General features: G+C 41.4%; 1 protein-coding gene across 1 annotated transcript; it reads left to right on the top strand.

Moving 5' to 3' along the window:
* Positions 1-354: 354 nt before the first annotated feature.
* Positions 355-26,676, top strand: PCOLCE2 (procollagen C-endopeptidase enhancer 2). The gene is made up of 9 exons (XM_055723665.1): positions 355-589; positions 1,450-1,558; positions 9,189-9,444; positions 11,039-11,163; positions 14,271-14,407; positions 19,214-19,368; positions 22,156-22,239; positions 24,271-24,438; positions 26,058-26,676. Exons 1-9 carry the CDS (start codon positions 504-506, stop codon positions 26,192-26,194), a joined length of 1,257 nt encoding a protein of 418 aa, XP_055579640.1. The 5' UTR covers positions 355-503; the 3' UTR covers positions 26,195-26,676.

Raw genomic sequence — 26,676 nt, 5'->3', positions numbered from 1 at the left:
CGACTGGTAAACAAAACGACGCCTTTTAAGTTTACTTTAGAATTTAAATAAAGAAGAAATTTTAAAGCCGCGTGACTGTTTGTCAAGCGCCGGCGGAGCCGCGCAGGGTTGCACAAACGGTGACACTGAGTTCATTGACGCCCGGGACAGCCACCCGCGCTGAGCCACCTGAGGACAGGCGCCGGGGCCGCGCGCTCCTCCGCCCCTACCCGCGCAAAGGGCGCGCTGCCGGGGGCGCGCCCCGGGTGCCGCACCGCCCCCCGCCCGCCCCGGGAGGCACCGGGCACCGCCGGGGCAAGGCCCCCGGGGGAAGGGGCAGCCGGCAGCGCCGCGCCCCACGGAGGGAGGGCGGCCCGGCCCGGCCCTGCCCTGCCCCGGGGGCGGAGGGCCGCGGGAGCCTTTGCCTCCTCCCCCGGCCCCGCCGCACACGGGAGGAGCAGGCGGCAGCCGGAGGAGCGGCTCCGCGGTCCCAGCCCTGCGCCAGCCGCCGCCGCCGCCCGGAGATGCCGCCCGCCGCCCCGCGGCCGCTGCTGCTGCTGCTGCTGCCGCCGCTGCTTCTGGCGGCGCGCCCCGCGGCCCCGCCGCACAGGTACCGCGCCCGCTCCGCGCCCCCCCGCAGCAGCGCGGGGTCCTGCTGCCCGCTGTGCCGGGGGAGGGCCCGGGGCAGCCCCGCAGAGCCCAGCGCGCCGCGCCGCCCCTACCGTGCAGCAGCACCGCCCCGGGGCCGAAGGCGCCGCGGGGCACTCGCCCGCCCTCGCGTCCCCGACAGCAGCGCGGTGGCTCCGCGCAGGGGTGTCGCGGGGCTGCCCGCGGGTCCCGGGGCAGGGACGGGGACCGGGACCAGGACCGGGACCCGGCCCCTCCGGCCCCCAGCGCCCCCGCCGGCGGCACCGGGAGGCGGGACAAGCTGCCGGCCTGCGGGTGGAAAACTCCCAAAGCCAGGCTGTGTAGTAAGTCTTGATTAAGTAAGTAAGTAAAACGTGATCAAAAGATCCGAATTGAAAGCATTTCAGAGCGGAACAGAAAGGAATTAAAAGTTATTCTTATTGCTGTGCGATTTTAACTAGTTATATAGACTATAAGAAGCCATTGCTAATGACTTGTTAATAATTATTTCCCCGTTATAATAGCAATTTGCAATGATGCAGCACACCATCACACTTTCAGTCTTGTGGGTGAAAAAAAGGAGGGAAGGGTAACAGTCTGTGTAAACCCAGAATTAAGATCCAAGTAGGTAATTTTCTCTGCGCCAAAGTTCGCATGTTAAACTTGCCCATTCATGGCCATACTGAGATTATGTAAGTAATGAAACATGTTTAAAGTTAGCAATCTTTTTAAGTATTTAAGCTGTGTTTTGAAGTATAAGACAGTCTGTGCTGCTTTACTATTATACAAAGAATAAATGAAATATATTTAAAAATTAAGCACTATTTTTCCTATTATTCTCAGGCCTACATTTACATGTGGAGGAGTTGTATCTGGAGAGTCAGGGTTTATTGGGAGTGAAGGATTCCCTGGAGTCTACCCTCCAAACAGCAAATGTACTTGGAAAATCACAGTAAGAATTTTTAATATCACAAAATCAGTGCTGAAGACAATGAAGAGCTATCTGTTGTTTTATAGAGGATAATATGTGTGCAATAACAAACTCAGTAACTCAGAGCAGCTCAGCTATCCAGAGCTTTTTGGGGTTCCTGTAATATGGTAACAGTGGCTGAAACTAGAACTGACCTTGCCTGGAGTCAGAAGCAAATTTTCATTGACTTCCATGGATACACCTGTAACTGTTTTAAACTAACCCTCTTGAAAGCAAACATCTACCCTTCCTGTCACTGCGGAAAGCAATAGTTTGTTAGATCAAATGGATTAAAGCAAAGCTTTGAGGTGTAGATGAGGAAAAGCAAAATTCATTGGCAAGAAGACATAGAAAAAATTTCAAACAAAACCAGTAAATTCAGGCATGTTTGCTTGTAGTGCACTAATAGCAGTGTTGTGCCAGCCAGGGCATCTGCAGTGTGTCACATAGCAAGCTGACGAAGTAACAGGACAGCGTTGTTACATTTATAAATGACCATGGGAAAGCATGTGGTACGATTGATATTTTGATGCTGAAATGAAACTGTAGGGCAGAGACATGGTATTCATGGACAGCAAATGCCATTAAACGAGGACTAAACACTCCAGTGCTGGATGTGTCCTTATCCGCAGGCTCAAAGAAAGGGATTTGATTGAACGATTACTTTTCCTCACATCTATACAAATTAAGCCCTCCAAAACTACCCACCAAATTTCCTCTCTGGTTTTTAGGCAAAGTTCACTAAGAACTCCTGTGACATTCAGGCCTGGAATATGAGCTTTACAGAAAAAAAGTAGTGTAAGAAAGCATAAAAATAAGTTAAACTAGTCCATGTGTTGCCGGGATCACTAAAGACAACTTCAAAGACAGCATTACAGGCTAGGTGTCGGCAGTAGAATAGGATGTCACAGGATAATGGTCTCCTGCTACTATAGAGATGCTGACGCAAAGCAGGAGACATTGATCTGTTTACAGCGCTCGGCTGAAATCACTCCTACCCAACAAGTGATGTAATTTTAATCATTTTATCTGAAAGATACCAGTGAAGCTGCAACAGCTGCTTTCTGCACCTTTATGTTGCATGATTATTAGAGCCAAGGTAGAAGTTACCTTTAACCTGATGTTGTCCAGAAGAGCATGATGCGCAGTGCAGCGTGTGCTCATAAACAAACTGGCTTCGTGCTCTCGAGGGCTGAGATGACAGCAGTTGGCGTGGTCCACCTTACAGGCTGAAGAGCAGATGCAAATTGCATTTGGAATCATGCAAACGTGCCTTAAATAAAAGGGAAAAAAATGTCCAAAGTTATTTACCAGTATACCTCAGTATGAGATCTTCATAAGTTCACAGTTTAATCTGGAGGGAAGTAATAATTTTGATTATAACAGCATAAAGTTTTTGCTATTAAAAAATTTGGATTACAAATGGAGGCAGCACTGAAGAAGCATTTACTAAGCATTGTATGGATCTGCCCTTCATCATATATTGGGGGCAGAGGGAGAACAATTGATTGTATTTGAACAGTCCATACAGAGCGGTTTCATTGCAGACTTAGCATGGCTGTTGCCAACAAGGTGCGAGTGTGCGGGTTAGCCCGGGTGCTGTGAGAAGCATTACAGCAGAGCTGTGTCTGCGCTCAGGCTTTACTGACCATGGGAGGCACTCGATGGCTTCTGGCATTTCATCACCATCCTGACTCCCATTTTTCTGCTGTGCTGCCATTTACTCCTGCTTTTCAACTGCTGCACACCTATTGCCTGTAGCTCACCCAAAGCCAGAGAAGGCTGCACAACCTCAACAGTCCAGGCTTTCTTGTGCCTCCACCCATTTAACCCCTTAGACAAAACTGTGCACTAAGCCAAGCTGATTTTTTTTTTCCCCATCAACTGTGTAGAACACTGGCTTCTGGATGCGCAGGAAGGATGTAGGGAAGGCAAGGGCTACAAAACTTGGAAGACTAAGCTTGCACCTTTAAAAAGAGGATGATTTAGCAAACTGAGGGAAAGTGGTGCACCCTCGAGGGTCTGGCTAGCTTGAACTCAAACAACAAAATCCTTTCACTAGATGCTGCTGAGGCTCAGAATAGCTTGCAATAGCACCAGGTAAGAAAGCCAGTTACACTGCCGTGAAGAAACATGCTGTAGCTACTGTTAGGCTTCCTCATTCAGCAGCTGATCTGAGAAGGTGACTAAGAATTTTTGCCTGTCCGTTTTAGCCAAGGGCTGTGAACACCTTCCCAAAAACACCCTGCCTAATGCAGGATCGTTCAAGTCTGCAAGACTGGAATAGGTCATGAGAAGCATGAAGCTGTTGTTTTCTCAACTGCAGGGTCTCATCATCTATAGAAGAAGTCCACAGAGAGGCAGGGTGACAGCTGATTTGTTCTTTAGAAGAAAACAGGTTTAGAAACCGTTATGGGTAATTACCTGAATGCTACGTTGCTTTATCTGTATCAGCTGAAATCTTTCCAACGGGTTTGCTACAGCTAGAAGAGTCTCTCTAACTCAATTATGGTTCTGTTATTTCAAGAGACTGGGACTTTTTCAGCTGGCTAAAGAAAACAGCTTCTCTATTCTAAGAGCTCTAAGAAGTGTTCAGCACATGCTTGTGGTTATATTACAACCTTGGCAGACTACCCAGCAGCTTTTAGCTAGCTTTGCTAAGAAGTCACTTGTACAGCTATTTCCTTTCCTATAGTAATGTATATAGTTTTATCTAAAATGTGTCATATGCATTTATTTTAATACTCTGTAATCCTTCTTGGCCATCACCTCACATAAATGTGTTACATAGTCCAAGAGTCTGGACTGCTGTCCTGTGTTTTTCTGGCAGATTGTATAGTTCCCATAAAACTCTTAACAACTTTATGTGCAACGGTAATACTGAAGACTGTCAGAGTTATGTCAGGTTATATTTTTATACGTTCAGGAGCTGTGTTCCAGCAGGTTTGCTGACAATAAGCAAGGTTTGAAAAATTTACTTATCAGGGGAGTTGGGGATCTGTCCTGGGGGAGCAAAATACTTTAAATCATTTTCTCTGCGTTTTAAGCATTCATTTCCCTGTATCCTGGTAGAGAACAGATCTTTACACATGGTTGTATTGCCAGAAAAGAAATAGGTGAACAGAATCTAGTGCCTTTGTCAGGGAGAGCAAGCTAACCCTGATTTTTTAAAAAAATTGTCCCTTTGTGACAGGAGAGGATGGAGCTAGGGAAAAAGCGACTAGGCAGGAACTGTGGTTCTTCCCAGGATGTAACTCCAAATAACTTTCACATTCATTCTCAGTAGAGAGAAATAACATTTGGCTTGCAGGTAGCTGCTGTGTTTTTCAAATCTAGCTAGGACTGCTATGGCAAAACATACCAATCAGCATTTTACACACCAAAATACATTAAACCCATATACAACATAGGTTTAAAAATTAGGCAAAAATATTTTTTCAAAACGTTGGCATTTAAGGTTTTTTTTCCCTACTCAAAAGATTATTTTCGAAACAAATAATCTGAACCAAGTAATTCTGAAAAGCATGACAGTTTGGGAATCCTCCCCAGGACCTAAAAGGCACAACGATGACAAGGGCTTTGCATTCAGTCAGAACAACGACAGAAAAACATCTTAACTACTTTAAATTTAAGTGAATTTTGATTACCATTATATGAAATACCTGCAATGAATAATAACAAAAAAAAATATCTAGGGACCTTATTTTGTAGTGGATTGTATATATAAAACAATCATGCCCTTTTGAAGAGGTTAATAATCTACAGGGATGATTTTAGGGAATTATGCTCTGGAAAAAAACCCTAAAAATTCAGGGAGTGCAATTTTCCTTTAGCCTTCAACTGGAGTGAGACATCCTTCACATGAGTTTAGCATCATAATTTCTGATCCTAAAGAAGTTAATAGAGTTGAAATAAGAAGGGATTCAGAGGACAAGTACGGGTTACTCACCCGAAGTGTGCCTCTGTCATTGAAAGATTCCAGCTGGATAGATAAAGCGGAAAAATAAGGCACACCCTGCAGGGGAAGCATCACATATTCTTCCCTTGATTCCTCCCTCTTTTTTTTTTTTTTCTTTTTTAAATATATAAAGGCTGCAATTCCGTCCAATTCTTCCTCTGAGGTATCCCATCATCTTAACTGTATCAGGCTCCAGCGTGGCTCAAAGTAAACAATACTGAGTCACACTGCCCTTTGCTTTCTCCCCTGTTTTTCATGGAACAACATTTTAAATGTCCTAGGATAAACATTGGCGGATTTTAGCACATTAGTTTTCAACATTTCAAAAAGGGAAATGGTACAAATGAAAGCAAAGCATTGTTTTGCAAAGAGGCTGTATTTAGGGCAGGGTTCCTCGGGAGTGGCTGCAGACTGGAGTGGCTGCTGCCAGAATGTGGAACCACCGTCCTCTGCACTCCTGAATGTCACCCGGTCAGACCACAAACTTTTAATTGATTTATCGTGCTGGAAGACATTTGTTATTTTTGTGAATAATGACAAATATTATTTTAATAAGCAATGACATTATTTTCTAAAGTAAAGCAGTAAGTAGTGACTGAGATTACGGGCCCATGCATTTCTGTAAATGACTTGCCTCCCCAAATTCAGCGAAACGCAAGCAAGGATGATTCTGACAACTAAAATCTGGACTATGCTCCTTGTTAGATGTTCGTGACCACGTGACTAAGTTTTTCCTGCACGTTTTCTTACAAACCCATGAAACAAAACTTAGAAACTGGGGAACAGTCTTGACCAAAAGCAGGTAGACCGAGCGAACAGAAGCTATAGAGATTAAAAACTGTAAGGAAATGTAATTAGATGATGTGCTGTAGTATAGTATAACGTAGTCAGTGGTGGAGAGAGGAGAAGGAGGCATACAACACTGCACAGAACTACTTCGACCATGACACGGAACACACGAGCCTTAGGTGAGGGTTGGCTGGCAGCGTGGAGCTGGCTGCTCTGCCAGCATCCTCTCCCTCCAGAGTGCGGGCCAGTCCCACCTGGTGGGAGCACAGGGCGCCTGGGGGTAGGACCCAGTGCCCGGAGGCCAGGCTGAGCAGGGCAGCGCTGGCTGGATGCGCTCACGGGGCTGAGCTGTCACTGGGCACCCATCAGCACTGCTGAGGGATAACCCCTCGGCTAAGTCTCAATCCATTTCTACAAGGACAGCAAAGAGACCTTTTCTTATCCCAGAACCAGCCACCTCTCACATTTCAGCGTCCTTCTTCAAACCCTGGGAGGGAGTAGGTGTCTGCAAAGAGGCAATTCAGGCTAAGAAAGTAGGGAAAAATCTCCTAAGCGCTAACATAACTCTTTCATCTAACACGATAGAGCAACTTCTGCTCAGCTTCCAGAAACAAGGGAAGGAAAAGGGGGAAATTCTTAAAGATTAATAAGTTGTAGCAAAGCTGCAAGACACTGTAGTGGAAAATGTTGGACAATCTTGATGGTAGGCATAACAGCTCGGTCTGTTTTAAAACATGATAACATTTAAAGGTCACCTCATTTGGATCCTGTTGTACCAGCTGTACAAAGTTATGAATGACGACTGTTCTACCCCAAAAAAGCATATGTGATTTTACATACATACTTCTGGAAAAAAGGCTGCTTTAATGTAACTGCCTAAATCTGACTTTATCTGACTAGCCTTACAGCCAGCATTTTTAAACTGATTTCTCTGGTCACATAGAGTTTGTAGCATAACCATAAATAACATTCAGGTCTTCTGACAGGAATACCAAGTTCCTTTTAGCTCTTTTTTCCATTAAAATGACCATGTCTTAATGCTTTTTAGGGATTCAGACCAGAAGACAAGTAAATGCAATGGTAAGAGATGTAGTTACGAGAGCAGCGATTCAAGGAGTCATACTGCTTTCACAGAATAGATGTCCAAGTGGGTTGTTTTCTGACACCAGCTACAGGGCTTGCTTACTTCAGTCGTGTCAGTTTTAAACATAAAATCTGGCTTTAAAGTTTTCTAGAACACAGTCACTGTGCTTTGGAATTTCTGGGTAAGATTAGGTGAGTTTTGTGGTTCTGATGTAGCAGCGGTAGTGACGTACATCCACCCAGGGGAACTGAATGCGTTTTTGAGAGAACTTTGAACCTGAAGGAAAATAGTCTGACAGGAGCAACAGGAGCTGCAGTGGGGGTGGGCAGCCAGCGGGCCCCTGAAAACAGCTGATGCAGAGGTCTGTCCTGCTGCAGCATCAGTATCAGCACTGGACGTAAAAGCAGCCACACAGATGAGTAACCTTAACGTCTCTACAGCTCATTTTTCACTACATCTAGAGCTGCTGCCTGTGGTAGTATCTTTTGTGGATTAAGTGGTCATTCCATCTATACCTGAAAAGGCATTTTGAACTGTTGAAACTCACAACATGAAAACACTGTGTGACAATTATCTAAACTAGCATTTTAAAATGAGTCACTTAGGAAGAAAAAAAAATCGTGTACTCTTAAAGTAGCTTAAACATGGACTTGGTGCAGATACATTAAGTGTGTGTTACATATTTAAAGCAGCAAATAGCAGTATCTCAGTAAAGCAGAACAGCTACAATTATTTTAATAGGTAATCACTCTACTGGGCTATGAATTGAACACAGATAATTACACTCTGCCTGTCTAGGGTCCCTCTATGCTCTAAAATACCGCTCCCTTTCTTCCTGTCCTTTTACATAGCACTGAGCGCTTTGTTAGAATAGTCGTCACTTCTCCGTATGCTGCTTATTCTCATAAAAGCTTGCAACCCTATCCCGGGAAATGTTCTCCTCCTTGTAAACCATTATGCTCTCTTAATTTACACCCTTGTCAGTACTCCTGCCTGTTTTGCAATGTCCGCAGATGCAGACATGTAAGAAGATTTGTCCTGTCTTATGTTTCCTCAGACGTTTCTGAAAACAGAGCTCTTTTCTGTACTGAGGACACCCACTAATGGTTCTTTTGAATTCTCTGTTTATAGTTTTACATCCAAATATAAATCTTCCCCTGCAGACTTCAAGCTAAACATACTTACCCCAATAACTAAATATCAGGGTCATAGAGCATTAGCCTTAAAGTTTTTGATTTTATTTATAAATGCAAGTCATGTGTCAGTAGATTAAAAAAATCCTTCAAACTATGAAACTTTATGACACAAATCAGCAAGATAAGATAGGCCATTGCATTCGCTCAAAATCGTAAATTGCTTGTTCTGTTTGATTTTATTTTTTTAACCCATATTCATCTCATCCTCCTCACCTTACTCGGTGACAGGGAGCTGCATGGTTGATGGCATACTTTGAGCAGAAAGTAAGAGAAACATGCCAAGCTGAACTGGGTGGCGATGGTATATAATCAACTATACACACCTGGCTAGGCGATACTGTAGATCAGGAGGAAGCTAATGGCAACACAGACGGCCAGAGCTTTGTTTTTGTCATTGGTCCAATATGATTTTAAAAACCACTCTGCCTGCAGTATAGTTGACAAAAAGAGCTTAACTGGCAAAAAGTGAAGGATATGAAAATACTCATGCAAATAGTGGGATCAGATAGATACGTGGTGGCGGTCATACTTCAAGATAAATCTCTCCCTCCCCCTGCCTCTCTCTCTCTCTCTCTCTCTCTCCAGGTCCCAGAAGGAAAAGTAGTGGTTCTTTCTTTTAGATATTTAGACCTGGAAAGTGACAACTTGTGCCGATATGATTTTGTGGATATATACAACGGTCATGCCAATGGTCAGCGCATCGGCAGGTTCTGTGGCACTGTCAAACCAGGTGCTCTTGTATCCAACAGCAATAAAATGTTGGTGCAGATGACTTCGGATGCTAATACTGCTGGAAGTGGATTCATTGCAAAGTTTTCTGCAGCAGAACCACATGAAAGAGGTAATTAACAATTACGTGTATGCTGAAGACAAATATAACTGTACAACTTGATGGAATTGTTTAAATGCCAGAGATAGTAGGGATTGTGCTGTTCACTGTAGTCATTATCTTGCTTAGCAAATAGCGAAGTATAACTGTTTAGCCGTCGTAGTTAATCAAAGTAGTAAAGAGGAGGGCTAACTATTGCAAGAGTTGTGGAAGAACTGCATCTAGCAGCAGTTCTGATAATGGATAGTCAATAAAATGGCGGTTGAAATTCAATACAGATAAATGCTGCAAATAAGGGGAAACCCCCCCAACTTGTATGTACAGTGCAATGGGCTCCGAATTAACTATTACCACTTAGGAATGAGATCTTAGGTTTAAAATAGGTAATTTATGAAAACAAATGTTGAGCATCAATCCAGTGCTCAATAGGTATCAAAAAAGAAACATAAATTTATTTTTTTAAGAGGTAATAAAGGCCAAACAACAACAACAACAAATTATGCCACTATAAATCTATAATGCACCTACGTGTTGGATACTGTGTGCCATTCTGATGTTCCCACCTCAGAACAGGGTATAATAACACTATCTGAAGCAGAGACAGCAAGTATGGTAGAGTTACAGAACATCATCTACACATAGACCAGACCAGCTGCACAGCACAGACCTTTTCATGCTGGAAAAGAGAAGCTCAAGGGAAGTGTAGGAGAAGGCTCTGAAGTCATGACCAGTATGGAAAAAGTGAATGGGGACCAGGGTCACGGTCTCTTCTAATAAAAAAACCAGATGAGCAAGTGGCTATAAAGGGAAGGAGAGGGTGAGTGTTCTCAGTGAGCTGTTACACAGTGGAATGCTGTGCCAGGGGAAGTCATGGACTGTCAGTTTCTACACCGGTGTAAAAACAATCAGGAAAACATATAAAATAAAAAATTGTTAGGTATTATTAAACAAAATTATTACCTTGTGCTTGGGAAAGCTGTGAACTGCGAGAGGCTGGGAGGTGACAGGGAGGTGGGGTCACCCTGCTGAGTGCCATTTTCAAGGCTTTTGCTGTTAGCATGGTACCAGGCTAGACAGGTTGTTGGGCAGATGCAGTGCAGGTGATGAGTAAGTAATTTATTAGTCCTTCCAGTTGTATCCCTCTGTTGATCACTTCTGGAAAGATGTATTAACTGTAAAGTGATAGAGTTAATAAAGAAGGTTTGTAGTCACGCTATAAACAAGGATTACATACCTGATGTAGCTTTGGAATTTGGGACTGGGAGGAGGAGATATGAAGGAAAAAAAATCTCTCTTCTGTCATGGGTTCTCTGCTGGCTGCAGTTTCTTCAGGAATGCCTGTCAGCCCCAGCACAGCTCCCTGATGGCGATGGCAGCTCCAGCACCTACGGCTCCTCCTCCGGCATTCCCTGCCCTTTATTAAACCCATTTCCCGGAGGTGCCACCGGCTGAGCTGAAGGGTTGGCCGTGTCCTGTGGTGGGGCTGTGGCTGAGGCAGCTGAGCTGGCAGGGTCTCCCGTGCCGAGGGCCCTGCAGCAGAACAAGTGCGTTACATGGGTGGCCTGTCCCTGCTGTACTCGGTCAGCATGGTGCACTGTCCTTGCAGGGGATCAGTACTGTGGGGGACGACTGGAGAAGCCGTCTGGGTCCTTCCAAACGCCCAACTGGCCGGAGCGAGACTACCCTGCAGGAGTCACCTGCTCCTGGCACATCGTCGCCCCGAAGAACCAGGTAAGAACTGGCGCAGCCCAGCTCCCGTTGCCCGCAGGGACTGAGGTCTCACCAACAGCCTGTTCGCACCACACGCTGCTGCGTCGCACTGAAACAATAAAATTGGGATCTGGCTGAAACGTGGCGCTGGGTACGTGCAGGGAGCGCAGGCACGGCTGTGCTCCGGTGACACCCGCCTTCCTGTCACGGACTGCCTGATGCACGCTGGTAACTTCTGTGCCTTCTCAACATTGTGTGTCCTCTGCTGTGCATGGATACCTTCCCCTAAACTAAACTTTTTAAAGCATCTGTGACTGGTGAGGCTTTTAAACCAGATTTGTGTTTTGAAGATGATTTTGTTAATTAACAAAACGTCATGCAAATTAAGTTTGGGCAGGTGATCATCTCAGGACCAAACATGATGACTGATGCCAGGTTTCAGTCTAACAACATTTGTAGCATTTTTTGGTGTTGCTACAGTTTGTTGTTGAGGTACTTGGGCAGAGCTGATAGAATTGATTAAAAGTGGAAATTATTTTATTCTGCTTATAGTACAGGGAATGTCTTTGGATGTGTCCTGCACAGGGATTTTCAATGTACATTTCATAAAGTTTGTTTTATTTCATATTTTGAAGACTCTATCTCAGCATGCTTGCTTGATTAGCCACATGCTGTCAGAGCATATGTTGTCACTTCATTAAGACTTGAAGAGGTGACAGCAGACCAGGAGGTCTCATTGACCACCATTGGCCATGCATGGCAAACACAAACATGTCCCCTACGCTGTAGGGCTAACCTTAATCCGAGCTTCACATTTTCTGGTTGTTGCTGAGCCATCTGCTCTGTACCTCGGCGGGAAGTCTACAATGATGGAATGTTTTGGTCACCAGGCATGTTTGGTAGGTTGCTTTTCTTAACCACATCCAGCTTTTTAAATTCCTCTACATGTAAAGACAACTTTCCTCTTAATCTTCTGCTCATGACCATAATCCTCCAAATAAAAAAAGCCGGCCCAGATAAATATATTCTTCAGATCTTTCATATTTTTCCATTTACCAAGGTATTTTCTCCCTTGAACTAAAGCAGCATGTCAGCTTAGTCTTTCCTGTACTCCTCTTTAATCCACATTCCTTGCTTGCTAGATACAGGTCATTTAACAATCCTATAGATAGGCAGTGAATTTGAACACCTTATCTGTAAACTGCAGATTACTTTGGTTCTTTCCAAATATCTCTAGATAAGCCTAAAAACTTTTCCTAAGCTTGTAGAGCAGACTTAAGAACAGCTATATAAGCATAAAAATGAGAGCATTATATCCTGTGCCTTTTGAAGATCCAGTTCCGTAAGTCCACAAGTTTCTGAATATGTGCTTTTCATGTACTGCAATAGTGGTTGTTTGCATGCAAACAAGACAGAACTTTGACAGTGACAAAAGCCATTTTTGAGGAGGCAGTGAATGAGCATCTCGCTTCATGTGCACATAAAAAGCTGTTCACTCCTCCATCTGTCAAAGTTTAGGTGCCGCTCTCTCTGCTTCCCTTTCACAAGCAGTGAGCGATAAAACAAGGCACTCTTGCTTCTAATACAAATCAATAACTGCTTAATTTATCACAGAAGATGGAGGAGCGTCTCATGATGGTGTAGAGCTTCTATTCTATCATTAAATACTTTGTTATTAGTGCAAAGTGCACTTATGAACAACAGTAAAGGCAATATTATGGCCTGCTGTTTTGCTGGCTATGGACAAATTTAGCATTTCTGCTCACAGTTGTGTTACTTCTTTCTATACCATCTTTTTTGATCACAAGCATATTACTCAGATGAATACTTCCATTTAAAGTACATGTTTTCATCATGATGAAAAGATTTTGGAAACAAGCCTCTTACTCATCTCTGAAACCCAGTCCCCCTAGGTTACTCATACTTTATGGGAAACAAAATGATGTCTTATACATCTGAACAGTGCAAAAGAATATCCAGCCAAAACTCAGACATCAGGTGATAACAGGCTATCATTACTATGAATATAGAACAAGATCAGTTTCACTCTGCCAGCAAATCAAATAAAGTGTACGCAGTGTATGAATGACTCCTTTTTCTTTGCACAGTCCTAGAAGTTTTAATACCATCTTTGTTTGAGAACGTGTTTAAAGAGAAATCCTGCATATCTACAATCAACACAATTCAGTGTTGTCAATCAAGCTTCAACTCATACTATTTATGGGAAGGTGATTTAAATACTGTTGTGCTTCATATAAAGCAGCAGCCTGAGGGCATACAGTACCTCTGTTCCAGTTGTGCAGTTACGCGGCATTTTCCTTCCTTGCTACACACAACTGACAAAATCATACTACAGGACTTTGTTTCAGAGTAGTAAATTGCATTTCTGTTTTCTTGTCCGTTCTTTTTCTTTCTTAAGTAGAAAAGTCCACAAATACAAGTGATATTGGAATTAATTGCATCAGTACTGGAAATACTAGAGTTATACTGGTTCTTACTTGTGACTTGTAAAGCCCAAACTTTTCTGGAAATTGTGTATGGAAACACAATTCCTTTAACCACTTACTTTCTCCTGGTTTTAATCTTACTATTTACTGATTTTCTTTCTATCGATATTTTTGGTTTTGACCTTTTTATTTCTGCATCAAGTAAACACAGCACTGGCAACCACAGTGAGTCGAACCCTGCTCTTAACAAAGTCAGTGAAATGGCTCTTACCAGTTTTGCCCTTGCTTTTTCCTTAGCATATCCTTGTATGCTACAATGACAATTAAAAGTCCCTTTTATATGGTTAAGATTTGTTACAGTTATTGTAAAAGCAATATAACACCTAACCCTTACTATCACATTTTCGTTCACTCATAAAAATATCTTTATCAGAAGTTACGTGCTTATCTTTGAGAAGAAAAAATGTTTTATAGAATATTGGAGTCATATGTTGAACCATTTGTTGGAGAGAAGTCACGCAGATTGAAATACTTTACTCCACAATTAAGTGGATTAAGGACTTTTCCTTTATAAAAAGAAAAATCAATTGGTACTTCATATAAAGAGGCCACTTACAACAAGAAGCACTAATAAAATCTGCGTATCAAAACCTTAATCGGTTATTTACACTTCTCCTGCAGCTCATAGAGTTAAAATTTGAGAAGTTTGATGTGGAGAGAGACAACTACTGCAGATATGACTATGTTGCAGTGTTTAATGGTGGAGAAATCAATGATGCTAAAAGAATTGGGAAGTACTGCGGAGACAGCCCACCAGCGTAAGTAACTTTCTTGAATCATGAAGTTCACTCTCGTCATGTGTCATTTGGCCAACAGTTTTGTACTAGGCTTCTGAAAGATTGTAATTCTTTTTATAAATATGACATTTTCTACCTTCACTTGACCTTCTAGCAGTTGCTTAGTATCTTTCCTCTCCCTAGGTTTTCTCTTTTCTCTCCCCCTCCATAACTAGCCCTGGCTGCAACCCATGTTCTGCCCTGTCCCTCAAGCCTCATTAGAGCGCTGCCTACTAACAGCAGTACTAATGCTATTGATATTGGGACAATACCAGTATTAATGGCAGCTGAGCACCAATATCCCTTAGGATGTATGTTTTGATTGTAGGTACTGAAGTACAAAGATCCAGCTGACCTCTCTAGCCCCTTGGCTCGTTACTCACTTGATCTGACTCGTGTCCCCCCCAGCCGCTCCCTTCTGCTGGGTCTCTGGCTGCTCCTCGCGTCGCTGCTCACCATCCCTTCCACCTGTGCCAAGGCACGCTCTCTCATGGCACAGACGGCTTTCCTGAGCGTGCTATGTAGCACAGCAGGCTTTCACCAGCTTTGCTATCAAACTGCTGCTCCCAAACCCACTCAACACCTTCTGCTCCAACCCACAACTCACCTATCGCCCAAAAAACAACCTGTGCCCCCAAGCTTCCCACCCCCAACCCAGCAAATGGCCCTGTAACTATATAATTGGGTCTAGCGATAGTGGATCATAATTATTCTCAAAAAAACCTGTAAAGTTTTTTGGGTGAGGCTAGTAATTTTCAGCTCTCCTTTCCCATTGTTCCACTTCCATCATGCTTCTTAAAGCCGAGTAGCTTTAGAAGATGAAGAGAATGCAAGTTGTTCCAAGAAATACAAGCCATTAAAGAAAAAAACCCAAATCACCAAAGGTAGAGGTGTGTGAACATATCTCAGAAGTGGCAGCTAGTTGGATTCCAAGAGCAGCTGCCTGTGGCACAGGGGAAGGAGGTGCACACCTCTGCCTTTCTAAGCATTGCTCACTGGACGGAGATGTACTGTGGGTTGCTTTTGTGGTTTTTGTTTGGTTGGGTTTTTTAAGGTTATGTAGTATACCCTCAGGAGAGTAGAGGGGAGGCAGTTACTCAGTAGGACTCTTTTTAGAGTCTTGTTAAAGATTTTTTGTTCTCCATGCAGTTATGCAATAGCATGACAGTGCTAGAGTAAGCTTAGGTCTATGGAAATTTATTAGAAATCCAGCAAGAATTTAACCAAGGGTAGGGCTGCACCTGAAATACATTAACTTCAGTACTTCAGTTTCCTTTAGCCATCTTAGGCTTTTGGTCTTGAGTTACACTTTTCTTTTTTCTTTCCCCTTTTTTTTTTTTTTCCAATTTGAAATTTTCACGCTTACATTCATTTCTTTTCAGGCCCCTCTTCTTGTAGTAAAGTTAAGAAAGCTGCTCTATAAAAAGATACTGATAACAGAGAGTCTTACGGGTAAGATTGTTCTTTAACTGCTAGGTAATTCAGGCCACTAAAATGATGCCAGAGGCTGAATTCTAGCTGTAGCTACATACATAATTACCTCCTTGTTTTCAGGAAAAACTTCACTAGCAAACCATCTTCCCATATTGCCTCCAACCCAAAGGCTGTGAGATAGAGGGAGGTTTTATAAAGCAGAGTTAGTGCTGAGTCTCAAGACAAGGAGATGGGTTAGAAACCTTGGTCATTCACTTCCACCTCTTTGCCAAGTGACATTTAGGATTTTTCCATTTTTGCCTCATGTGTGTATTTGTAGCACAGTGACTTCGTACTTAATAGTTTAGAGCTTTACCTGGAAACTAAGATTAATTGTTGCCTTGCAGTGCTGTGGCACTTGGAATGACTGCAGAGGGACTGAGCAGGTCTCCGAATGGGTGATGTATTTCCTTGAGCTGAACGTTGTGAGCATCTGTATATATTAGATAACAAATCACCATCATCTGAGGTAAAAATTCCCTCCCAAAAGGAATTCTGTTGCAAACACTCCTCTTTTTGTAGACAGAATAAAAAAACCCAACCAGCAGGTGACAGGTGTTAATTACATTACTTCATTACTTCGCACTTGATCACCACGTAGACAGGTATTCCACTGATGAGCATAGCATGAGAACCTCATGGTGACTTTGCAGATCCATCCCTTATGACTCAACTGTTACTGAAGAACAGTAAGGCATTTACCTTCAAGCTACTGTAACCACCCCGCCCCCCCCCCCCCCCCCAAACCTAACAGAGCCTCATATTGGAAACACTTAACTAGTGATGTCCCATGCACATACCTTCAGTTCCTGCCATGGGCGTCTGACTGTGTGCAAGTTGGATCCAAAGCGCCGGAGCAAACGGACTTGCTTCCTAATTGAACAGAATTTAAGCCAGAAGCACGATTAGAGTCTAGTTTGACTTGCTCTGTGTAAGCTGTGACATTTCAGACCTCTTCCAGCTGAGGTGAGGAATGAACTCCACACCATCTTGTCCCTCCCTTGGTTCTCAGAAGACAGCAGCGAACACCACCCCTTACAGGTGAGGCTGGTGGCCACCAGTCCCTGGGACTCAGCTGCGTGTTCCCAGCTGGAATCTTGCCCAGCCTTGCAAGTGTGTTTTGCACTGCTGGGAATCTGGTCTTGGCTGACGGCAGTGCAAAAGGAAAAAGTGCTGGTTAGATCCTGAGAGGCAGCCAGGAGCAGCTTCCTAAAGCACCTCTCAGCTGTGGCTCAGCATCTATCCCCACAGCACATCAAAGCAGTAATTGGCCTGCCAAACCCTAGTGAGCTTCAGAATATAGACGTTTCAGTACAGACTTTGTGCCATGGTCAAATAAGGGCAGAAGACTGGGCTCAGACCCAGGCCACATAGCTTAGAGATGAGATTTCCTATTACAGATGTTAGAAGTGTCCTGAAAGCCAATTTTAGGATAGCACTGCTTGCTAACCAGAGATCCAACACAGAGCTTGAACACAGTCACTCACCCTTGCAGAATTGTATATAGGCAGGTTCTAAACCCAGTGAAAGGAGGAAAGCCTGGCTCTCGGGGACTTTCCACTAGCTCTGCAGAATTCTAATCATAATTTATAAGCTGGGTTCAGAAAAACAGTAAGGACAAGATCAGTGTTGTAAAAGAACCAGAAATCACGGCGTGTAAACTGAATTGTGAAGCAAGCCTTCTGTAAAGAGGATTACTTGCGTGTCTGACACAGTAATTATGAAAGGTTAGTCGTGAACCAGCAGATACAGATAACGTAATGTGGCATTCTGTCACAGAAACGGTATCTACATCAGAAGCATGAGTAAAGCGTGTACCTTGAACTCATCTGGTGGTTGCCGAGATGAATTCCGACCCAGCAGCAGACCAACAAGGGCACCCTGTAACCACACACCTGACCCCCAAATGCAGTTACTGTGATACATGAGTGAATGGCGTACGTAACGATCACAATCGATTAGGAGAAGTGATTACTCCAAAAAAAACCAACCCTGCCTCTCAGACAAAAAGCCTTTTTTCCAAAAGGCAGGACACACAGACTAGGCCGGATTTTTCAGCCTCGGTGTTGCAGCCCTGGCGCTCAGGACCTGGACCAAGGCCTGGGGCAGCTGCTGGTGGCCGCCTGCCCCCTGCCCAGCCCGCCCCGTGCCCAGCCCGCCGCTGACCGCGGCACCTGCAACGCACAGCGCCCCAGACCACCAGGCACTTCCTTCAGTTGTGTCAGCCTCAGCCATCAGAGTAAACCCATTTCTGAAACACCTGCTGAAACACTGGGAGGTGATCACAAGTTTTGAGTTCAAAGGCCTGATTTGAGTGTTTTGAAGCCTTTCCGCTCCTGAACTCTGCCCACGCTTGCTGGGAAGAAACACCGCAGCCATTTTAGTAGAACTACATCTTAAAAACACTCTTTTCCTCTCTCCTGACCAAGATTCTTTTGCCCCTGTACTTATTTTATTTCCTCTTTCCAAAAACTGTGGTTTTGCTTGAAGACTTTGTGTTACTCATTATTAATGAATATCGAGAGGAGGTCTGTGGAAAGCACAGAAGAACGAGAGCAGTGCTGCTTTAGCCAGGCGCGTGTTCCACATGCTTGTCTCTAGTAGAGGTCTTGAATGAAGTCTCATCGTACTACATCCACATCCCCAGGCAGCTGGGGGCACAGAAAGTACCGTGCAGCATATGAACTGAAAACTAATATACTGAACAGTGCTTGCTTGTGGTATTTCAAATCCTAAGGAAATAACTCCATTTGTTCTTCGAGGCCATGGTAATGAATATCCAATCATTGACAAAACCCGAGCCACAGAAATAACCCAAGGCATTCAGTGATTCTTAAGAATTACAGAATCCAACGCTAAATTAGTCTTCTTAAGGCTTTCCAAATGCATAGGATGTTTGTCATTAAACAAAACCAAATTCAAAACCCCCAACATTCACTTATCTCTGCTACATCCCATTTCTTCAAGGTATTTTCCCACTGTGTTAATCTAGACCCTTCCGTTCCATGGAATTAAAAGTCTGCAATGCAGTCACACAAAAGAATTTAAAGACACTCGTATTGACATAGCCTTCAGGAATCAGAGGTTTAGATGATCCATCAGAATGAGAGCCACACTCAAAATGCCAGCGTCTGACGTGCCAGCAAAGTAACATGTATGTCAGTGTTAGCCTGGGGGCAGGTACCACATTCAGACCAGTAAATAAAGTGCCTTTTTTTCTTTTTTCCTCTTTTTTTCTTTTGTAAGAAGAATGCTATTAATGCTTTTAGGCTTTGACATTTGAAACAGTGGAAATATTTTGTTTTTCTATTTCAGGCCTATTCTGTCTGAGAGAAATGAGTTGCTTGTTCAGTTTTTATCTGATTTAAGCTTAACAGCTGATGGTTTTATTGGCCATTATAAGTTTAGACCAAAAAAGTTACCCACAACTACAGTTCTGCCTACTACCACAACAGTCTCTGCTACCTCAAGTAAGTTTTACAGGTTTTATTTTATTTCTTAGAAAAATAAAACATTCCAGGACAAGTAGAACGTTACAGGAAAACGTAATAGAAAGCATATTAAAAATTACAGTTTTATGGTTTGTTAGCATTTCAAATGTTAAGGGAATGAATTAAAATTAATATAGTCAAGGGAGAATCTTGATATACTCAAGGGAGAATCTACTTAAGATTATTAAAAGGAAATTATTCAGGGAAGAGTTCAGTGTAACAGTAACTCACTTAGCTGAGAGAATTTTCCTGCCTTTTCTCAATTTTTTGACACTTAACTAGCAAATTCCATAGAAGAATGGGATAAGCAGAATTCTTTTGTATAAGAAGTTCTGAGTATTTCAGGAAATAGTTTTATGTAAAGGAACTCTCTCTTCTACACAAGCTGATATGTAAAAAATCTGACCAAATCTTCCATCACATCGTTACTAAGATCAAGTGAAATTGGTATGGAAGCCACCCGAGTCCTCTTCAGATTGTCAGCATCCTATCGACATGACACTTGTCCTAGAATTATTTTTATTTTTAAAAATTCTTGGATTGGAACTTATAAATAAACGTGTCACACTAAAAATAAGTGTTCTTTTATATTTATGACGAGTCAGCATATACAAAAGATCAGAGGAGAATTTCTCTGAAGGTGTGCCAAAACTACTTAATTATTGAGACACCGAACAGATAAATTTTTACAATTTCTATAACCTGAATGTGAGAGATTTAAGATACAGTTATAGCAAAAAACCAAATTATTTATGATTTTTTGCAACACATAACCTGATCTGTACTCAAAACACATCAAAAGTCAGGACAGCAATGGCCTGTCAGCAGGAAACCAAGAAGCTGTGGTGCTTAAATACTGCTAATGAAAGGTATTTTAAATGGGTGAAAATAAACATTAGAAAAATGAAATCATGACCTGTAAATCATTCTGATGTAACTGCTACTCTAATAATAAATAATTCAGCTCTTCACTATAAAGCACTTCTTAACGACCAAACAAGATTATTTTCTTTTAATCCCACTTTTAAATTTAGAAAAATTAGGGCACTTCAATACAATTTTGGCAGCTACCATACTGGCATGCACCTGTGACTCATCTACCTGCTACATTTCTTATATTCCTGCTATGGACACTGAATGGAAAGACTCAAAGAACATTAAATTCTTAGTTATTGTTGTGCTCCATGCAGCACTGAGATAGGAGGTACTCGCCCGACCTAGCAACTGACACTGTGAGACGGGAAAACTAATTAAATGTCATGGCACCCTGCCAAGCGCTAACTGTAATTTGAAAAATTATCATTTAATTTACAGTTCTAAGAGTTGAATATAGTGTATTATTTCTACGTTGTATTCTACACAGAACTCACTTTATAAAAAGCAACTCAGCATATAATTAAAAATAATTTTAGAAATACACCCCGGTAGGAAAGAACCCTGAAGACACATCAAGGCAGCAGAAGTGATGGTGGTGGGAGTTCCATTCCCATGAGCGTGTAGATCTGACTGTAGGACCAAGGCTACATCACGTAGGATATGACTAGTTATGCCTCCATACACATAGTAACTTGCCCTTCAGCACAATTTTCCTTGTGGGAGGCATATAACCTTCTAAAGAGCCTCACTGAATACCTATCATGTGAGGACTGAAACAAAAAACACAAAAACCAAATAATCCGAAATCAATGAAAAATACAGGGTCCAATTTTTAAACTTTGGATTAGAAAGGCAAAACAATGAGTATGCAGATCTTCTAACAGTCATGGGTATAACACTGAAGACAAAGTAATTTTAATGCCATTCAGTTCAATCTCAGAAACTTGGAAAATTGTAAAAGGAATCAATTCATTCAATTAAAAAGTAGTAAAAATTCCTGATAGGAAAATTAGTCAGGAGGTCTTTGTCAGAAAGTATAGGCTGAATAAGACTTCTGCAAAACGCTCCATTGTAAAGAAAGTTAAAAACTGCAAAGATATTCTTCATAACTAATCTAGCTTTCCTTGGAACTTAGGGTTATGTAGAGGTTTGGGTTTTTTTTAATCTGTCCGTCTCCGCTCCGTGTTTCCCGAAATTATGATGTCATTGACTGATTCCAAACAAATTTGAAAAGGACATAAAAGCCCTAAAAAACTGCATCCCAACAGAGACTATTAACATCCACCCAAGGAGGAAAAAAAATACAAAGTGTATTAACTTGTTTATAAACAAAGCATTCCATTTCAGAAAGGAAATGCCAATCCCTAATATTAAACAGATAATTCAAACATTAAGTTGTGTTACAAAATGTCATCCGTAAAAACTCTACAGTACTATGTGTCATAAAGCTATGTGAAAACTTTAGGGGAAAAAGTCAGGAATTTGAACTCTGCTCTCCTCCATCACAGTAATTTCAAGGAACAGGCCACCCCCTCCCTCGGAAGTGCTACTGCAATGTAACGTTTTTATACTTCAGGTGTACTACTAGGGCTGTATGACAACAGGCAACAAGAAGTTAATTTTTAAGATCACACTGCAGTCAAATGTAAGTTTTCACTAACATCCCATTCTATAAGGTCACTAGAACAGATACATAGCTGAGACACGTGAAAAGATGATGACTGGAGGCGACAGCAAAGAGTTATTGTGGTGTTTGTCCCTTGCAATACCGGATCTAGTTAATGGATACATCAGGATTCTTCTTCTTTCTTCTTTTGTTTAAACATACTGCTTTGCACTTGTATCAAATATCTCATTTCAATTTCAATTTACTTTTTGCTCTTCAAAAAGTTGTGAAACCTACAGTTGCCCTGTGCCAGCAGAAGTGTAAGAGGAGTGGGACTCTCGAAAGCAATTATTGTTCAAGTAACTTCGGTAAGGAAGCAGAGTTTGTTTCTTTTTCATTATTCACTTGGCACTGTGTTTTTAAGACTCATAGGAATTTTACCAGACGTAGTTCTGAGTTCTCGTTAACGTATAGGCTATATTCTTAAACCACAGTGTGTATCTGACATTGGTATCTGTGTTTCACTCAGTACATTCTTGGAGATACTCCAAAATAGGGACTGCGCTTATGTCTGAAACAAACATACTTTCTCAATCTGAAAAGCAGTGCCATTAGACAACCTCCTACAGGAGAGAATTGATTCAGTTACTGTATTGTCATCTCGTTTTCTGTAACCAGCTGAGACACATTTTATGCTGTACCTGCTGACTGTTCCACAATTCAGCTTATAGACTTCCAAAATATTTTTAAAAGAAACTGGAAGGCATGGAAGCTTACACGCAGTGGCTTCTCTACACAGACACAAATCACTCAGGAAAAATGGTGTGTGCTGTATATTTGGATGGCATTGTCACTGCTGATTTATTCTCTTATGTCTCAGGAGTATTTTCCTGTAGTAATACTGGACACTTTTTAAATCCCCTGCAACATGCATGAAAATTTGATGGGACAACCACCCCTCTACTTTTTTTTTTTTTTTTTTTTTAACCTAACTCTAACTTTATAGCTAATCCCATGAGATCTGAGGAAATCTGCTGTTTCAGGAATGTGGGGGCAGCTTTGGATCACTTTGCTAGGAAACCAGTTGAGGGCTGTGGCTGTACCCTGAAGCAGAATGGAGTTGCTGTAGCACAACCCTTTACCACTCTTGATCACCAGCCTGTTTTAATTTGCAACTGGTATAGGCTGGCCCAAGACCAAAAGCAGCATGGAGAAAAAAATGAAAATAAAATAGTTTCCTCTTCCAGACTACACCTCAGCTCTTGTGGTTGATGACACTATATAAAACTTGTTCTTTTTCCACTAGCATCAGGGTAATAAATCACATTCTCCTCTCTCACCATTTGTCAAATACTTGAAATTTTTCAGTCTTTTCTGTGGCAGGAGTAAGAGCAAAAATATATGATATGCTACTGTGAATGCAAGCATATCATAAGGTAAGAACAGAAAGTGTGCTGTTTGTAGAGTATGATTTATTCTAAGTTTATTTGCTGACCTGATGAATTTAGAAAATAAGAGCTATTTCCTTTCTGTCATGCATTTCATTTTTATTGTTTCTAGAAATATAACTGCCATATCCAGCAAACGTCCAGTTCTCTTTTGATTGAACGTGAACATTCCTATTTAATTAAAAGCTCTGGATTAAAGGAAAGTAATGTGCAAATTTACAGACACCCACCCAAAATGTGGGTTATGCAGATTTGTAAAACAAATCTGGCTGCACATACTTGATAACTCAAGATCTAATTGATCCTACGAGAGAACAGCTGATCTACAAAAGGTGATCTGAAAAGAAAAAAAAATTGTACTATTTATAATTCTCTTTTGATAAATAAAGATGACCTACAACTTAATCTAGTCATCCTAGGAAAAAAAGAAATACGGTATTTTTATTTTCATGCGGAGGGGTCTTTGGGAGATATGATGGTCTAAATCTGTAGTCTACATTTAGCTGAAATCAGCAAATTTGTATCAGCATCACGCCTCGGATTTATCAAAATTTAGCTCCCAGGCCATTAACTATGCCCTGCTACTCATTTAAGAGGGTCTTAGAGCTGGGAGTTCAGCTTTTGGCTAGAATGTTTTCAATTTAACTTCTCCACTTTTTTAAAATTAGTCATCAAAAGCAGCATCAAACTGTACTGTTCAATTGAAATTACCAAAACCTAGAACTGGGCTTACGAGAGAATGATACATTCTAGAACAGTTTTGTATTTGGTGCCACCAAAATCTGTCAGCAGTGAGTTACCTATTTCAGGTGATACCCACATTTTTAGTAACTATTTCCAGTATTGTTTCCTGGTTATGGACCGATGTACTTCCTCAGTTTTTATGATGCCTCAGAATTTATGTCTTAATAATAAGAATGCAGCAAATTTATCGGATGTCTTTTCTTCTAGTAATAACGGGAACAGTAATCACAGCAATAACGCGGGCTGGCAGTCTGCATGCAACAGTATCCATCATTAATGTATATAAGGAGGGAAATCTAGCAATTCAGCAAGCCGGCAAGAGCATGAGTGCCAAGATTACTGTAGTATGCAAGCAGTGTCCTCTCATCAGAAGAGGTAAGTACACAAAAGTAACTGCTTTGTGTGTTTATAAAAGACAATAGTTTTGAAAACCGCTATTTGAAATAGGACCACAAAAATCAATACAATTACAGTAATTGTTTCTATAATGAACAACTAGTATCATAATCAATTTAGGATAATTATCCAGGTCTATAGTGCATTTTTCAGTTTTACTTATAAAGGATTACACTCACTTAGATCAAAGGAGTTTGAAAAATAATATTTTTTTTAAACAACATCATATAAATTAAAATCTGATTTGGTTCTCTCAAATGATGCTCCGTTCGATTTTGGTTTTACGTGTATGTAATTTGGAGCCAGTTTCGATACACAGTTATTTAGAAGGGAAAAACAACTAGAAGAGCAGCATGTCAGAGCAAACAACAAAAATCAACACGTTTCCCTGTTGCTTCTCTCCTGTATGTATTTACATCTTTACTTTAGAAATACTAGTAATATTAAGTCCACTCTGTATCTGCAAACAGCCAGTATTTCTATAGCTATCTTAAACAGTATTATACAGAGCTCAACCAAAATAATTGTCAGTTAAACGTAACAAGTGCTACATATATGATGGTATAAGAAACACTGAGACCATTTTTCATTGTAGTAACTAAGTAAAAGTTTTCAGCTCTGCTTCTTGAATAAATGGCTAGAACAGGAGAACATAGATGGAACCACAGCAGGAAAAGAGTCAAAATAATTTACTAAGCATCAAAAAAACCCTGATAACACTCAGGATACTACTGGTATTTAAGCATATTAATTCAAGTGGGCAGTACCAAAGTGAAAAATCCTTGTCAGAAACTAGTTTTTGCTTTTACCTTTAGTTCTCTGGAAACAAGACCTGTCTCGGAGACATAGTAATATCCTTGGTGGAACAAATGGCCTCCTTTTAAGCAGACCGCTGGCTCCAAACCACATATTTCTGTTTCTCATCCTAGATCACCATGAATTATTCAATAGCCATTACTTAATATCTAAACTTTTCTGCTTATACCCCTCTAATATCAGTCCTTCCAGCCTAAGGCCTCAAAACCCCCTAACCCTTCTAAGCCATAAATACACAAATCCATCCGATTTCTCTAAAGCCAGGGCTTATCACACATTAAGTTCCCCTTGCTTGCCTGACTGCCTTTGTATTTATCTAAAAATGTTTATGTCTTTGGAGGAGGAAAAGGGAATGAAAAAACTTAAGAAGTGCATTATCCGTAAGTGCATAACCCTACAAACTGAGCAAATGAGAAAATATTCAAAATGAATGAGTCACATTCTGCTTTGGGTGTTAGTAGCTACATTATCCAGTGTTTATAATGCATTACTAATGCCTTCCAGACTCATTTGACAGTCTACATTTAATGAGTATCTCCGATATATTTAATTATGTAGTAGATATTTAGCTATATATATACACTTTATTTTTATATAACTGTATTCTATTGCATAACAAGCATGGCAAAGATGGGTAAGGAAGTATATGGTTAAGGTAAGAAGAAAAAAATATTAGAAGGCATTGGTAACAGTGCAAATGAACAGACACCACAGATACAGAGATATACTTGCCAAATCACATCCTGGATTTCTGTTTTTTAATCTCATCTTCTCCTCTGTAGGTTTAAACTACATCATCATGGGCCAGGTAGAAGAAGACGGTAGAGGCAAAGTCTTTCCCAACAGCTTTGTCATGAGTTTTAAGACTAAGAACTCAAAGATCCTAAATGCCTTGAAAAACAAAACATGTCAAAACTAAACTCTGCAGCTGCATTCTATCATCTCTCTTGAAAATTAATTTTCACTTAGTATAAGTCATGAAAATGCAACTGACTGTCAACACTAAGACCACGCTCACCCCTTCCTCCCTCCCGTCCACCTACGCACACCCTGGCACCAAGTGGTGCCCATTACAGAGGAGAACAGATCCTCCTAAGTCTTAAAGCCGAAGATTTGCAGCACAGCCATCTGATCTCAAACATACCAAATTCCAATTACTTGGAAGCTGTTAATTTATAATTGTCCATTTTTTAAAGAAGTTGTGTATGTAAAATAAGAATTCTAAGTTCAATATTTATAGTAACTCATTTTGACTTAGCTTGTCCTCTAAAGTTGTTTTATTACATGGATTTCTGCATTATTATCTGCGCTTAATAAAATATTTTAAGATTAAATCATACACTACTTACTCATTATGTGTAAAGTGGGGCAGGCTAAACATAAAAACTCTTTTTTGATCAT

This window comes from Falco cherrug, chromosome 11, assembly GCF_023634085.1.
Source record: "Falco cherrug isolate bFalChe1 chromosome 11, bFalChe1.pri, whole genome shotgun sequence".
Taxonomy (NCBI): Eukaryota; Metazoa; Chordata; class Aves; order Falconiformes; family Falconidae; genus Falco; species Falco cherrug.
This window is presented reverse-complemented; position numbering and strand designations above follow the sequence as displayed.

Bases quoted from the DNA above. Each gene is read 5' to 3' on its own strand.
- PCOLCE2 (XM_055723665.1), top strand. From the start codon at position 504: ATGCCGCCCGCCGCCCCGCGGCCGCTGCTGCTGCTGCTGCTGCCGCCG. The intron at 11,164-14,270 runs GTAAGAACTGGC...CTTCTCCTGCAG, and splicing joins TCGTCGCCCCGAAGAACCAG to CTCATAGAGTTAAAATTTGA. The intron at 22,240-24,270 runs GTAAGGAAGCAG...CTTTTCTTCTAG, and splicing joins TTATTGTTCAAGTAACTTCG to TAATAACGGGAACAGTAATC.